At 44.3% G+C, this 16,717-nt stretch overlaps 1 protein-coding gene and 1 long non-coding RNA gene across 2 annotated transcripts in view; one reads left to right on the forward strand and one right to left on the reverse strand.

Annotated features, from left to right (window-relative positions):
- The window catches only part of LOC311517213, a 68,929-nt gene that overhangs the window by 47,700 nt on the left and 4,512 nt on the right, over positions 1-16,717 (reverse strand). The gene's annotated exons all lie outside the window — the stretch shown is intronic.
- ZFAT (zinc finger and AT-hook domain containing) overlaps positions 15,992-16,717 on the forward strand; it is a 136,983-nt gene continuing 136,257 nt past the window's right edge. Inside the window, exon 1 of the mRNA XM_084621848.1 lies at positions 15,992-16,209. Within this exon, the coding sequence (XP_084477974.1) occupies positions 16,191-16,209 (19 nt within the window). The 5' untranslated portion in view covers positions 15,992-16,190. The remainder of the gene's footprint in view (positions 16,210-16,717) is intronic.

Here is a 16,717-nt window from a genome sequence, read left to right on the forward strand (position 1 = left end):
GGCAGCACCGCCGATAGGACTTTTAATGGCTGTGACCCGCAGTTTGAAAACCGCTGATATATAGTGTACACATTTCAAACATCGAAGCTTCTGTACAAGCTCAAGATCAAAAAGCATGAAGCTTTAAGCATTGACCAAGTATCACCTTACCAGAGCAGAGACCTGAATACCTGAGATAATGAAATGGTTCAGGTAATTAAAACAAATTAACACTGCCAACAGATGTAACAGTGATAAAAAAAAATACTGTTTTATGCAGTATACCCTTAACCAATAGACTGCACAACCAGGGGATATTATTGATGGAAATAGCTTAGTAAATTTTGAAAAAAAGTTTCATTTATGATTAAGAAGAATTTTCATTACCCCTTCTATAACATTAAAATTCCAATGACAGTCAAATCTCATGCTGCAACAAATTACCAGGCAAGGTAAGGGAGAAAACTCCCTACACATTGTTCAGTATTGGGGGAGTTTTTCTACTTCTTGGAAAGCTTGCAACACAGATAGAAACAGGATACCAGAGGAGGGGAACACCTCCTGGAATCATTGGGAGCTGAGGGTGCTAAGTGCCCAGGGCAGGTGTAATCACTAGGTGAACTAGGCGGCTGCTTAGGGTGCCAAGATTTGGGGGTGCCAAAAAGCGGTGCCCCCCAATTTTTTTCACTATTGCTCCCGGCAGGGGGATGGGCCGCTCGCAGTCGCGTTAGCACCTACCTCTGTAGGCATCCTCTGCAACCATGGGCCCCGCTGCCTCCATCCGCCATGACCCACATCACTGCCTGCTCACATCCCTCTGCCAGCTTGGAGCCGCCTCGGGCTGCCACATCGCTCCCTAGCCCAATCCCTCTGGCTCTGGCAGTCCTGGACCCCCTGCCGCAGTAGCGGCTGCTGCTGAAGGGCTGCCAGCTGCAGATCGGAGCAGGTGACATCAGCCCACCTGCAGCTTGCCCTATTGACAGCAATGCAGCGGCAGGAGGAGGGGTGGAGGGTTGGGGAAAGGAAGAGGAGACTGGTCACCAGTCCACCTGCAGGGGTGGATCATGGCCCTGCCAGAGGATACAGGGTTAAAGAGTTGCAAAAGTGTAACCATCCTCAGCACGTGCCACCTTCCAAGGCTTCATCCCTATCCATCCCTGCAGCCTTGTGGAGCAGGTAAATAGAGCCCCATTTTTGGGGAAACTGAGGCAGAGAACAGGGATGTGACTTGCCCAAGGTCACCCAGGGAGTCATCGTCGGAATCCTGCTTTAAACACAGCAGACCAAGGCTCCTAGTTCTGTGCTGGTTCACACCACTAGACCAGAGGCCTTCAAACCCTGAGCTCTGCACCTGCCCACACAAGGTATTAATCTGGGATTCAGGGACAGCATGCTGCAAGTTTTCAGTGAAGAAACACGGCTGTCTCGAGCCCATATGGCTACAAGGAAAATCTTCCAAAGGTGCTGGGCGTCTAGCCAACACAGTTCTGCCTGTTTGAGTCTGCAGCCAGCCTGGGACAACAGTTCTAGGAAATGTGGCAGTAACTGTTAAGTCTAATTACAACACCGTCAGAGCCAGATTTTCATGTAACATGGGCGACCAGTTGTGTGGTGCACAAGAACTGCAAGTGTGCGAGCAACTCAGGTTAAGTGCAGCTGACCCCTGGGCAGGCTGCAGCATCCAAGAGATTTTTGGTCTCCCACTAAATGACAGCAGATGCACCAGTAACTTTACTAGGTAGAAGTTTAGTGACCACATTAGGGCCATATTCTCCCCCCTCCCAGCATTGGGCCAATTGCCCCTCATCATTCTCCTGACTGCTTGTATTGTTATTGATGGGAGATTTGCTGCCACATTATGCAGTATTCATTTTTGAACGTTTATAATAAGCGATGCTCCGGGGGGGAGGGGAGGATGGGGGGGGCGCAAGGTGTAAGTTTTGCCTAGGGCACCAAATATCCTTACACCAGCCCTGTCAGCACCTTAGAGGATCAGACCTTAAATTAACCTTACTACACTTTCTCTAGGGCCAAATTGTGCTATTAAATACCAGGTCTGTATTGGGGCACGTGTAGATGTGTACAACCCCAGGACAAAGATGGGGAGGGATTGTGCTTCAGGGGGCCAAAGCTCAGGGTTGTGCCATTCTAACAGATCACTACAGTGGCTGATACAAGGTAGGGGCAATATGCACACCTAGGAGCTCATGGAGGCAGAAGTATCCGTTCTCCCCAAAATGCACGGATTGCATTTGTCCCTAGTCTTGCATGGGATGCACAAATGAGGAAATGTTCCCTCCTCTCTGTACGCTAACACAAGTTCCATTTACAATGAGCCCTTTAAATTGCAGTATGACTCTGAAAAGTCAATGCGTAAAAATGGTAATTTCTTACACAGCAGATCTGCTCCCCTTCTGAATTTGGAGTCATATCTGCTGAGTGACAAGATTTCACTACTAATTCCTGCAGAACCAGCATAGCTATGGAAGAGAGAACTGGATTCAGCTCTGGCTCATGTCTCATCAACACAATTGTTAACCAGTTACCAAACGAAGAACCATCTGTGCCACCTCATTGTCTTCAAGTTTTGCTCTGAATTACTGCTGTACAACCCTCTGAAGGCAATAGGGTTGAGTTGGTGTAATTGAGGATATCTTTATTACTTGTGATAATACAATAAATGAACATAACTTGAGACTTTACTATTCCACACAGAGGTTGCTGGCCTAGTAGTAATAAGAAAAAAAAAGTTCTTTGAAACGGAGAAAAGTTGACTGGGAAATCATTGAGATAAAATGTGGACCTTCCCCCCCCCCCCAACAAAGTCACTTTCCAGAGCAGCACTACTCTTTAGTATACAATTAGGTAAGTGCATCATTACTAATACTTCCATTTTTACAGTATCTATCTTCCAAGGATCTTAGTTCAACTGACAAAGTAATTATTATCCCAGTTTTATAGCTAATGAGAATGAGCAGAAAAGTTTCATAAATCTTTATAGTAAGAAGGATCCATTATGATAATCTAATCCATCTTCTTTTATAACAAAGGCTAATGAAGAGCCCAATCAGATCTTTGAGATAGGAACTAGCTTTACTTTTGTTCTGCATTGATCTTCAACAAATAATAGTGAAAATAATTCTAATCCTGCAATCCTTCACTTCCTTCGTGGTCCTTATTAATGTGAATAGTGTAACTGAAGCAGGCACAGTCAAAGTCCCCACCACAGAAATTGTCCTAACATAAGATTGAGATAGATCGAGTGCCTCATTGCTGAAGCAGCAGTTCCACCAGCTTGGAGCCAGAGGAAAGTTCCAGTCTTAGACATAAAAAATCCAATTCCCATCTTTAGAGGGTGTCAAATCAGACAAAACCCTCCTCCGTGTATGAAAGGGAATGGGGTCCTGATGAACCAAGAACTGATATGACGGTCAAGGTCAAAGGTACATCATCACGAAGAAGGCCTAGAATCAAGAGTGCCTGCCATAAAGGTCTGGTGAGTAGAACAGTGATCTGACAAAAGGAATTTTCCTGTAGAACTCTTGGCGGCAGTATATGTACCTAACACCAATAAAACAGAGGATTATGAAATATACCACTTTCAACCTAGTATTTTCTGAGTTGCAATGGTCCGTAGTTGACAGGATGCCCTGAAACAGAGCCAAAGAAAGCCCAGAAATTGCATGACCTCTTATAACTTTGGTTCCAAATATTAGGTGCTGTGAGAGGACATTTATGTTGGGTCAACAGGCAACGGTTTTCTAGAAGATTCCTAAAGTTCAGCAGCTGTGGGGGGTGTGTGAAGTGTGCATCCCAGAAAGGGGAATATGCAAAGACCACTCTGAAGAACTAGCAGTTATGCTGACGGAGTGTTTATGCAACAGCCTGGAAGCAATCGTAAAAAGAAATCCGTCAAGTACTGCTTATGCCTAAGTAAGATATGTTGTAACTACATGAAAGGGCAAAAACTTTGAATAGCAACATTTTACAGTATATTAATTAAAGAATAACATGACCAAATTATGCCCCAGCCATTAATCAGACTAATTCACGTGCTTATCTAGCAAAGCAAAAAATAGTTCTGTATAAAAATAGTCCCGTTCATTAAGATTTTCCTTCTACATTTATCTGATCTGGATCATAGCTGCTTCACGCTTCAATGCCCTATGTCAAGAAAGCAGATGGAAAAGTCCTAAAATCAAAGCAATAAAGCGTCCATCTCTGTTCAGAAAAGGCACATCTCAGTTCTCAGTAATCTGACCTTCCACCCTGCACCCTCCCCCAAGAATCACAAGGCCTCATTCTGACATTTGAGAGAATTATGCAATTACACCCAAAGAACTGTGTGTTCACAACTGAGTACAGAACATGTTTAGTAGAATTGCTTGGTCTGGGAACTGTAGAAGGCCATCATTCATACATGCTTTTTGTCCTTAAACTGTCCAGTAAGCATAGCTCAAACTGATTTGAAGATTTTCTGGTGATTTTTATTCCATCAATTCTTTTGGAAACTCCTTCCATGTTCTAGTTTACTAGTAAAATATATTATATTTGGATATTTAAAACTAATTTTCTCTTACTTCAATTAAAGTAATATGTCTAGTCTTATCTTTGCTAAGTAGTAAGACCAGTTTCTTCCCTTCTTGGTGGTATCCACATATGTAGTAATATGCCAGAATTACCCTTCCTTCCTACCTCAACAGTCTCCAGTTTTCAGGTTATATGTATTTAATTAACTCAATATTTCCCCATAAAACATTCTCTTCAAACTCACTATCTTAGCTGTTTTCCTGGGAACTCTACACAGTATTTTTATATTTTTTATAGAAGAGTGGTCTGCACCGAACACACTTTCTAGTGGCGGTCTAACCAAGAATGTGTAAACAGTAAGAAAATACCCTTGCGATACTTCTTTTAATATGTCCCAGGATTTTATTTGTTTTGGTGTTTTTTTAGCTGCAGTATCAAACTGAATATTCTTTACTTTTTGCTCCTCTTTTGCATTCGAGATCTATTTCTGCATTACTACATTATTGTATTAATATTTATTTGCATATAATTTACATTTGTTAATTTTAATTCCCCTCTGCATATTTCTCTAATTTGACCAGAATAGACTAGATCATTGCTGCTGCTGCAGTATCTTCTGAATGAACAGCTTTCTCTCCAGGTCTTGTATTCGTTGAAAATTTCATAAAAGCATTTTCAACTTCTTCCTCATGACTTCTCATGAAGACTTCTTCTTAGTTTAGTGGTACAAAGAACAGTTGCTTCCATTTATAGGGTGGAAAAGGCTTGCTTTTAAAGATAAGTATTCACACTAATTTGGCTTAGGTTCAAGGTGGGGAAAAACAAACAAAAAAAACGAGTCTCTTTCCACTACTGAATATAATCTTTTTAAATTTTCACACACACAGCTGCTGAAGCACTGTCTTTGTTCAGATGTTCACACACTTGTGTTTGGAAACCGCTCTCTGCTCATTCCAGGTCACCCTTTTGACATAACAAACAAATACAGGATTTTTCAATAGCTCTAATACGAGTATCCTTGAGAGCCACATTTTTTAAAAGGATTACTACTCCAAACCTATTTGCCTGCAGAAATGCCTGAAAAATATTAACACTGTGGACCCGCTTATTCATACAACACTCCTATTAAATCAGCAGAACGCTGGACTAGGACTCAGGTGATCTGAGTTCTATTCCTGGGTTGGCCACCAGTCTGCTGATCGATCTTGGGACAAGTCACTTCATCTCCCTATGCCTCAGTTTCCCCATTCCAGGGCAGGATCCCAGGCTTGCTCCAATCACTTCTGTATCTGGGGGCAATTGAGCCAGTTCCCCCGAATTCATCAGAAGAGAGTTCTACTCCAATTACTTCCTGGTTCCCAAAAGAGACAGTGGCTGGAGGACAACAATAGATCTCAGGAACTCTACACCTATGTCCTATTGCAGCACTTCAGAATGGTGATGTTAGCTACCATAATCCCATCCGTAGATCCAGAGGACATCCGGGGGACTGACTCATTTCCCTTAACATCCAAGAAACCTAGTTTCATATTGCTATTCATCCCTCTGCATTTCCACTGGTAGGCTAGAACACTACTAGTAATGTGTCCTTTCCTCTGGGCTCTCCACGGTCCCAAGGGTCTTTACAAAGTTTGTCCTCATCTATGTCAATGGGGCATTGTAGTCTTTCCATATTTGGATGACTGGGTCCTCTGAGGTCACTCTACCCAACAGATGCAGTTAGCAACCACCAGGGCCCTAACCCTATTTCAGTCTCTGGGCCAGTGCATCAATCTAAAAAAGTCTTCATGCCAGTTAACTTAATCAGGACCATGCGATACTCCCTAACCACCAGGGCTTACCTGCCCAAGGACAGGGTTCTCCAATATGTCCAGCCTCATCTCTATTCTCCAGCACAGCTCCCAGACAACTGCAAGAATCTGCCTGCAACTCCAGGACCACAAGTCAGCCCCCACATTCACTATGCCGCATGTGAGACTGCACCTCAGGTGTCTTGGGGCATGGCTAATGACTATGTACAACTCAACAGTTTTTTCCAAACAAATCACTGTGCCTACACAACTCTCAGATGGTGCTAAGACGCACTACAGGTCTGTATGGGAACCCCATTTTCACGTCCACCACCTTCAAAACGTCTCATGACACATGCTTCTCTCTGAGTTAGGGGACACATCTATGAGGTGCCACAGCACAGGGTAAATAGTCCTCACAAGAGACTCTGCGTTCAATATTCTGGAACTAAGGCCAGTCAACTATGTGTTTCAGCACTTTCTTTACAACACAGAGGGCCATTCTGTAAGGGTAATGTTAGACAACAAGGCAGCTATGGACTATAAAGGGTTGGGATCTTACTCCCCCTTGCTGGTTTATGTGAAGAATCATTAAGGCTGCGGCACTGGTGCATTTTCCATCACAGAAATTTGACAAAGTCCTACACTAAAGGGTCTTAAGCAAAGTAAGCAGTCATGAGATAAGAGGGAAGGCCCTCTCATGGATCAGTAAGTGGTTAAAAGATAGGAAATAAAGGTCAGGAATAAATGGTCAGTTTTCACAATGAAGAGAGGCAAAAAGCAGAATCGCCCAGGAATACGTACTGGGCCCTGCGCTATTCAACATATTCATAAATGATCTGCAAGAGGGAGTGAAAAATTAGGTTGCAAAATTTGCAGATGATACAAAATTATTCAAAATAGTTAAATCCAAAGCTGATTGCAAATACTTAAAAAGATATGGGGGACTGGGAGACAAAAATGGTGGGTAAAACACAATGTTGATAAATGCAAGTAATGCATGTTAGGAAAAAAATAATCCCAACTATACATACAAAATTAATTTAAACACCATTTTTGTTATCACTAAAGAAAGATCTTGAAGTCATTGTGGAAAGTTCTCTAAAAACATCTGCTTAACGTGCATCAACAGTCAAAAAAAAGCTAACAATGTTAGAAACCATTAGGAAAAAGGATAGTTAATAAGACATAAAAATACCATAATCCCATTATATAAATCCATGGTATGCCCACTCCTTGAATACAGCATATAGTTCTGATCGCCTTATCCCAAAAGATGTTTTAGAACTGGAAAAAATACAGAGAAGGGCAACAAAAATAATTAGGGGAATGGAACAGCTTCCGTATGAGGAGAGATTAAGGTAACTGGGACTGTTCATTTTAAAAAAGAGACAATTAAAGGAAGAATATGGTAGATGTCTAAGAAGTTATGAATGGTGTGGAGAACGTTAATTATTATTATTTACCCCTTTGCATAACTCAAAAACCCAATGAAATTAATAGGTGCCAGGTTTAAAATAAACATATGGAAATACTTCTTTCCAGAGGATGACTGTGCATTGTGTAATTTGTTGCCAGGAGATGCTGTGAATGCCAAAAGTATAACTGAGTTAAAAAAAGAATTAGATAAGTTCATGGAGGATAGGTCCATCAATGGCTATTAGCCAAGATGGGCAGGGACGCAACCCCATGCTCCAGGTGTGTCTAAGTGTGACAAAAGATTTTGCCTAAATTGTTCAAATTACCTTAAATTGGAGGTTTGCAGAAAAACGTCAAAAGGGGGTTTAAAATTGGAAAATTATAACTTGCTTAATTAAACAGAGTGGTGGTCGTGTCAGGACCCTTTGAGATGCTTAGACTAGTAATTAGTTTTAAGAATAAATATTTAATTAGATAGAAATTAATAGCAGTTTAAATTAGAAAATCAAGTAATGGTAGATATAGCGTGATGTATTGGAAGATTCCATTTCTAAGACACATACAGGTCTATTACTATGACATAATAATTTCACTTCCTGTGACAAAATGGAAAATTCCACTTTCAGTGGGGAATGACTCAGCAAAATCCCATAGTGATACATTATAGCCCATAGGAATACATGGGGCTTCCAAACAGGAAGTAGCTAGGGGTCATCCACAGAGCACCTGGAAACCCCCCCCCCCACGAATATATTATAGCCCATAAGAATACATGGGACTTCCGGTGAGGAGCCGCCGCCATTTGGTGAGTGTGACAATTAGCATACGCAAATATGAAATTACGCTAATTACTAGAAGCCGATCGGTTGAGCCTGAGCATCATACAGCAGTACACATGCTAATTTCTGAAAGCTGATTGGCTGAATCAGTGAGTGAATTATGTTGATAAGCGGACCAAATCGTATATAAGGGCAACAGCCAGCAGCTAAACCCTGTAGCAGAATTGGGGACCCTGAAGAGAGAAGATGGTACAGGACACTTAGGAAGGAGAAGACACACAATAAGCAGCGACAGTAGCATCGATGAAACCCTGCAAAGCATGAGCTATCTGAAAAGCAGTTACTACAGCAGCAGCTCCTCCAAGGTTGTGTCAAGCAATGGCTGTTCTGCTACTCAGCCAGCAGGGGGGCCCCGCAGCAGCTACCAAGCGGGCCTCCGTCTCTCCAACCTGAGGAGCTGCTTTACCTCAGTAGGCAGCCGTTCAGCACAGCAGCTGATGCAGTCTCCAGTAGCAACAGCCATCGCTCACAAAGTGTGACAGAGCAGAAGGGCCTTTTTGTTGAGACAGTTCAGAGAGATTTTCTAAGAAAATTCTTTAAGTTCAACCTTCTTCTATTTACTATCCAAGAGCATATGGGTTTTGTCCGTAAATAAAGCTGGCTGTCTGTGGTCTGAATGAGATCTTCCCCTACCCATCTAGTAACTGCCCAGCCAGCACTTACTGGATGTTTAGTTTTAAGTATTCAGTATTAATGTTTGAGATATTGTTATATGCTATAGACTAGAGTTAACTAAGTTATTATATTAGTGTGTTTTTTATTTGTTGCACTGCTTCAGTTCCTCCTTAACTGTAACCATTATTCTATTTCTATTCTTTTACTGTAACCACTCATTTCTAAATAAACATTTTTGTTTTCAAACATTTGCTGCTTACTTGTCTATCCTTGATCGGAGGTTTGTATCTTGTGTCCTTTCAAGGGCCAGCAAGGGTAGCTTACTTCCCTGGCAATTCCTTTAGGACGGGCCACAACCTTGGTTACCAGTTTAGACAAATGAAAAGTTAAGGTTTTAAATTAAAAGCAGTGTTTTCAGGCAGCACCATTGGTATAATATAACTGAATTCAAATCCTCCAGTAACATAAGCTTCTGACTGCCAGATGCTAACTAGATGACAGGGAATAGATCACCTGTAATTGCCCTGTTCATTGCCCCAAAAGCATCTTGAACCGGCTAGCGTCAGAAGATAGCATACTGGACTAGCTGGACCATTGGTCTGACCCATTATGGCCATTCTTATTTTCTTAACACATGCTAATAAGCTCACCAGAGATCACCCCCAACTCCAAATCCGCATGAGGGCTCTGCTCAGCGTCCCTCCTTCCAACTCTACCCTAAGGATTGGCGCCCTCAATGTACACACAGCCTGTCCATTTGTTGGATCAGAACAAAAAGTCCTGAGCCTGTTTAAAGCTAGGTATTTATCCAAAAATTCTTTGTCTGTTGGTGTCTGGGGAATAGAGTCTTTGAACTGTCCTGTAACTGGTGATCAGTGGTGAAAAGCCTTCCCCACTCCCACCCCCACTTCCGTGTGAAGCTTCAAAGATTGAGTCCGTAGGTGGGAGTTTGAAATCACCTCCTCCCCAGTACTTCCTAGGAATTCCACTTCACACGTTGTCCCAAACGATCATATGTGTCTCCTATATGGTTCAACAGAGTCTTATTTCCCAGAGATTTGCATTAAGCCTTCTCCCTCCTCGAGAAATACCATACAATCCCACAACAATACACAAATATTTGAATTTTCAATTAAATGGACCCCAAAGACATTTAACTTAATTCCATAAGATTTAGCCAGGATATTGCAGGATACTGCCAGATCTTTCACATGCACGTCTAGAGCGGATATTACCTTCGGTGACAGTCACACAGACAGCACATGCCTCCATGTTGAGATACTGCTTTGGAGTCTCTTATGTTGAAGTACCCATAGGGACATATACTCAAAAAGGAGATTACTCAGCTGTACAGTGGCTGGATTTCTTTAAGTTGTTTTGTTCATACGGGTGTGCCACCTCCCATTCCCCTCTGCTGCAGTCTTTCAGGCTTCATAGTCAAGAAAAAACTGGAGAGGCAGTAGATATATGCCTCCTGATATGCCCTGACTTGGGAGCACAAGGTGCTGCTCTGTGCAAGCCCGGAATCTCAGAAGCTCGTCTTTACAATCTCTGGTAGAGTGACCATGGGCATGTACACATTCTGCCCATAGGACAAAACGTCTTGAAGAACTCAATACTGCACATGTAAGTAACTTTACAATTCGGAATATTCACTGAATGATTTTTGCCGTAGTTGCCCAACTTAATTCCATTTCATGTACCAGAGTTGTGAACTAAGTTTCAACTGTAAGGCCAAATTTTGCCATCATTTACATCTGTGCCATCCTACTTAGTGGCATAAGAGTAAATCAGGGCAGAATATGAAGAGCAGAATCTTTACTACTGATGTTTATGAAACATGTAGGGAAGCACAGTTTGTTATTCACAGGTCAAGTTTACAGAGCTGGCAGTCAGAGAAAACATCCCTTTACTTGTATACTGTGAAAACTGTCCATGAAGGTCATTAAGACACAAACGCAGAACCACTTTTCAGAGTATATCTTCGCTCTAAGGCCCCGATCGTACAAAGATTTGATTGAAAGGGATTAACTGCGTGGTTAAAGTTAAGCACGTGTTTAAGTCTCCGTATGGACCCTTCAGCTGAAGTGGATGCCTGTTTACATAGTCTTATTGCAATCAGTTGTCAAGACAAGTGAAAAAAAAAACGGCGGTCACTTGAAGGCTAACACAAAGGGGTTGACAGTATTGACAAGGAACTGAATGTCTCTTTTTAACTGTATGAACTGTCAATAAAAAGAAAAGGCACCTTAAAGACTAACAAATTTATTAGAGCATAAGCTTTCATGAGTTACAGCTCACTTCATCGGATGCATACAGTGGAAAATATAGTGGGGAGATTTTATATACACAGAGAACATGAAACAGTGGGTGTTACCATACAGACTGTAACAAGAGTGATCAGGAAAGGTGAGCTATTACCAGCAGGAGAGCGCTGGGGGGGGAGGGGGGAAGGGGGGACCTTTTGTAGTGATAATCAAGGTGAGCCATTTCCAGCAGTTGAGACAAGAACAGTAGGGGGGTAAATAAATAGTTTTACTTTGTATAATGACACATCCACTCCCAGTCTTTATTCAAGCCTAAGATAATTGTATCCAGTTTGCAAATTAATTCCAATTCAGCAGTCTCTCACTGGAGTCTGTTTCTGAAGTTTTTTTGTTGAAGAATTGCCACTTTTAGGTCTGAAATTGAGTGACCAGAGAGATTGAAGTGTTCTCCGACTGGTTTTTGAGTGTTATAATTCATGACGTCTGATTTGTGTCCATTTATTCTTTTACATAGAGACTGTCCAGTTTGGCCAATGTACATGCCAAAGGGGCATTGCTAGCACGATGGCATATATCACATTGGTAGATGGGCAGGTGAACGAGCCTCTGATAGTGTGGCTGATGTGATTAGGCCCTATGATGGCGTCCCCTGAATAGATATGAGGACACAGTTGACAACGGTGTCAAAGGTGATGGCTAGTGGCGTTCTGTTATTTTCTTTGTTGGGCCTGTAGTAGGTAACTTCTGTGTACTCTTCTGGCTCCCTTCAATCTGTTTCTTCACTTCAGCAGGTGGGTATTGTAGTTGTAAGAACGCTTGATAGAGATCTTGTAGGTGTTTGTCTCTGTCCGAGGGGTTGGGGCACATGCAGTTGTATCTTAGGGCTTGGCTGTAGACAATGGATCGTGTGGTGTGGTCTGGATGAAAGCTAGAGGCATGTAGATAAGTATAGTGGTCAGTAGGTTTCTGGGATAGGGTGGTGTTTCTGTGACCATCGCTTAATAGCACCGTAGTGTCCAGGAAGTGGATGTCTTGTGTGGACTGCTCCAGGCTGAGGTTGATGGTGGGATGGAAGTTGTTGAAATCATGGTGGAATTCCTCAAGGGCTTCTTTTCCATGGGTCCAGACGATGAAGATGTCATCAGTGTAGCGCAAGTGGAGTAGGTTCAGCCACCAGGTTTGCCGTGACATTAATCGGTGATAGTGTTCCTGACGGCTTGTAGTCCATCATTGTGTGGAATGTTGGTGTAGAGGGCTTCTACATCCATAGTGGCCAGGATGGTGTTTTCAGGAAGATCACCGATGGACCGTAGTTTCCTCAGGAAGTCAGTGGTGTCTTGAAGGTAGCTGGGAGTGCTGGTAGCGTAGGGCCTGAGGAGGGAGTCTACATAGCCAGACAATCCTGCTGTCAGGGTGCCAATGCCTGAGATGATGGGGCATCCAGGATTTCCAGGTTTATGAATCTTGGGTAGCAGATAGAATACCCCTGGTCAGGGTTCTAGAGGTGTGTCTGTGCGGATTTGTTCTTGTGCTTTTCCAGGGAGTTTCTTGAGCAGATGGTGTAGTTTCTTTTGGTAACCCTCAGTGGGATCAGAGGGTAATGGCTTGTAGAAAGTGGTGTTGGAGAGCTGAATAGCAGCCTCTTGTTCATATTCCGACCTATTCATGATGACGACAGCACCTCCTTTTATCAGCCTTTTTGATTATGATGTCAGAGTTGTTTCTGAAGCTGTGGATGGCATTGTGTTCTGCACAGCTGAGGCTATGGGGCAAGTGATGTTGCTTTTCTACAATTTCAGCCCATGCACGTCGGCAGAAGCACTCCATGCAGAAGTCCAGTCTGTTGTTTCGACCTTCAGGAGGAGTCCACCCAGAATCCTTCTTTTTGTAGTGTTGGTAGGAAGGTCTCTGTGGGTTAGTATGTTGTTCAGAGGTGTGTTGGATATATTCCTTGAGTCAGAGACATTGAAAATAGGATTCTAGGTCACCACAGAACTGTATCATGTTTGTGGCGGTGGAGGGGCAGAAGGAGAGGCCCCGAGTTAGCAAAGATTCTTCTGCTGGGCTAAAGGTATAGTTGGATAGATTAACAATATTGCTGGGTGGGTTAAGGGAACCATTTGTTTGTCTCTAAGGTGCTTTTCTTTTTGCGCATACAGACTAACACGGCTGCTACTCTGAAACCTGAACTTTCAATAGTCAAATTTGAAACCAAATTCAAATAGCTCCCTTAAAAAAAGCTGTCCTTGCTGTATTATCGATAGTATTCACAAAAATATTATGAACCAACCATTCCATCAACTAATCAATAGTGCTTTCTTTGTTTTTGTAAGAAAAAAACAACAGCAGGAGGCAAGCTTTTTCAGCTCCATTGCCTAGTAGTGACTTTCAGATTCAAATCAAACCAAAACAGTACAGTTTTGCTGGAAAATAATCATAGATATATTTCAGGATATTCAATGAAAAGTAATTACGTCAATGCTAATAATTATTTTTGATTTCTTCTGCTTACGATGAAAGAACCGGACAAGATAATTCTAGTAAAGTAATATGGATTGGTACAGATTCCTATGAGTTTATAATAAAAGACTGAAATGACAGTAACCTTAAGTGCTTTGCTAAAAAAGAATGGATTTGAGAACATGCTTATGTATTTTGTTGGAGCCTGAGGCCTAGCTCCTACAATGAGCTCTGTGCAGGTAGATCCCTGTAGCTCACAGAAAGTCCCACTGATGACCCACTGAAGAAATCAGGGTCTGTGTTCATAAGTGTTACCTGCCCTATAGAAAGTACATGCTTTCTCCTGATTGACAACTTATTTGTTCTAAAATGTAGTATTATTTTAACTCTGTGTTATTCTCTTACAAAAAATTAAGAGGTTAGGGGAGAGAGGGATGTGGAGAACAATTAAAGATTCTGCAGCACCATAACTGAAGCCCATGTAAGATCCATCCCCCAGATTCATGCACTGGGGGGAACTTTTACACACAATCCTCTCTCACAAAATTGGGTCTCAGCTTCCTCCATAGCACTGTCCTCATTTGTAGCACTGTATATAGGGCTCCACACAAGACTGGGATCCACAAAGACATAGGGGGTAAAGACAGACAGTGGATGGAGAGTGGAAAGCCCCACTGGCATTCCCTCCCTCCTCAGCATTATGGCGCCAATCGAGAAAGAGTAATATTGCATTTAATATAGTTAGGAATAAATACTTAATATACGTACAGTACTTTGAAAATAAAGGGTAAGCACTATAGATGCTAAGTATTATTAATCTGGTCCTTATAGAGAACATTTTATTACATGTACCTACAACTGTTTTGAACATTATCTAAAAGAGAGGCTAAGTGATTTGCCCAGGGTCACACAGGAAGTATGTGGTACAGCAGGGAACTGAACCTCTATCTCCTGAGTCACAAGCTAATAAATTAACATGAAGATGTTAGCTATGGATGCTCAGTGCCTCTGAAACTCAGGGAATTTTAGTTGAGGCAAAAGAATCCACAGTTATATACCTAACTTTACCATTTCTCTATTTAAGTCTACAGAAAAAAAGAAGTTCCTACCTGAGCGCCAAGGTGCCGTTAACATCATTTTAAAAGTATAACATTTGAGAGCCAGCAGCTTCCTCAAAACTCATGAACTACAACAAGAATCAAATTCAAGCAACATCTTACTACTACAAACACCACCTCCCCCAGAAAATGAGCAGAGACGAACTTTGTGGCATGACCTGAAGATCAGATTCCAGCCCCAGGAGAGAGAGCCGCAACCTTGCCTTACTCCCGGCTCCCTTCTGTTACAAAGGGGGGCTCCAGCACTTCCCCAGCCTCCCCTACCTCAGTAGGAGGGAAAGGGAAGCAGCGTCTCGGAGGATGTCTACACTGCACCGGGAGGTGTGACTGCAGCCTGGGAATGCCTGTGCGGGCTGTAACCTAGCCCGCCCAGCTACCCACGGCGGTACAGGCTGTACCCGCCCACCCAGGAACCCTTCCCCGGGATATTTAGCCAGCGAGCTAGATTAAAGCTAGCATAGGCGGGCGGAGGGAGGCCGCAATCATACCTCCCACTGCAGTGCGGGCATCCTCTGACGGGCACCGCTGCCCGAGTTCTCTCCCGTCGCTACTGACAGGGAGGGAAACTGAGGCAGGGCCAGCTTCACCCCTCCCCAGCCTCCCCACAGGTACACAGTGAACGCGAGGCTCCCTCCTCCCCGGGGCTTTTTCCGCTCCCGCAGCCCCAGAGCCTGGGAGAAAGGGCCGGAGAGCCCGCCGTTTTATTGCGCAGTCAGGGCGGCTGGGACCCTGACTGTCCCCAGCTAGGGCTGCAGCCTCCCCGCGGCGCCCGGCTGTGACGGCCACGCGGCGCCCCGGCGCTGCACGAGCAAGGAGGAGCGAGCCGTCGAGGCCCAAGGCAGGAAAGAGACGCGCACGCGCCACTCAACGACAGCTCGCACGCCAGCGGTTGGACGGCGCGCGCCTCCCCCTCGTCCCTCCCCACCTTCCCCCCTCCCCTCTGCCCTCGCGTTCTCCATGCGACGTCGCTGAGCAAGAAGCCGCCGTGTCGGACGCGGCAGATTCGCCATAATCCGCCACCTCGCTTTTCTGACCCCCCATTAAAAATAATAATTTCACAAGGAGCGGGGAAGCCCGCGGGTCGCCCGGATGGCCTCGTCCACTGGGACGGAAGTGCTTTAAAAAACCCCACCGTGGCCTTATTTCACTACTACCCCCCTCCCGCGACCGACTATGGAGGCTCCGGCTGCAGGTGAGCGGGGCGGCCCGGGTCTAAATGTGAGCAGTGGGGGAGGGGAAGGTGCGCGGAGGGATTCTATCCTGGGGAGGGAGAAGCATAAAAAGTAGTTCCGTCATGTAGCCGTTTATTTTATGATCTATCCGCGTATGAAGTAGTTCCCGCACGTCTTATTCCCAGCGCCCGCATGGCCCCTCTTTCCTCAGCCACCGACCCCCCCGGGAACTCCTCCAGTCCCCTCCCCCCCCACCCTCTGGGCCGGCCTCACGGCAGGTGGGGACGGAAACAGGCCCCCCCAGGACCAATTAACCCTTGGGGGAGCTGCTGCTCGCCAGGCCCCCCTCAGCCTGCTCCTGCCCCCCGCTAGTCAGCTGACCTCCTGCGCCGAGCCCCCGAGCCCGCCCCTCCGCGCCAGAGCCTTTGGGGTGACCGACGGGCCTGCTCGCCGCGGGAGGTTTCCCCCCCTTTTTGGGGGGCGGGGGGAACGACGGGCGGAGAGGGGCAGGAAGAGAGTCTCCATGCA

The sequence above is a fragment of the Lepidochelys olivacea genome (assembly GCF_965140295.1).
Source record: "Lepidochelys olivacea isolate rLepOli2 genome assembly, chromosome: 2".
Lineage (NCBI taxonomy): Eukaryota > Metazoa > Chordata > Testudines > Cheloniidae > Lepidochelys > Lepidochelys olivacea.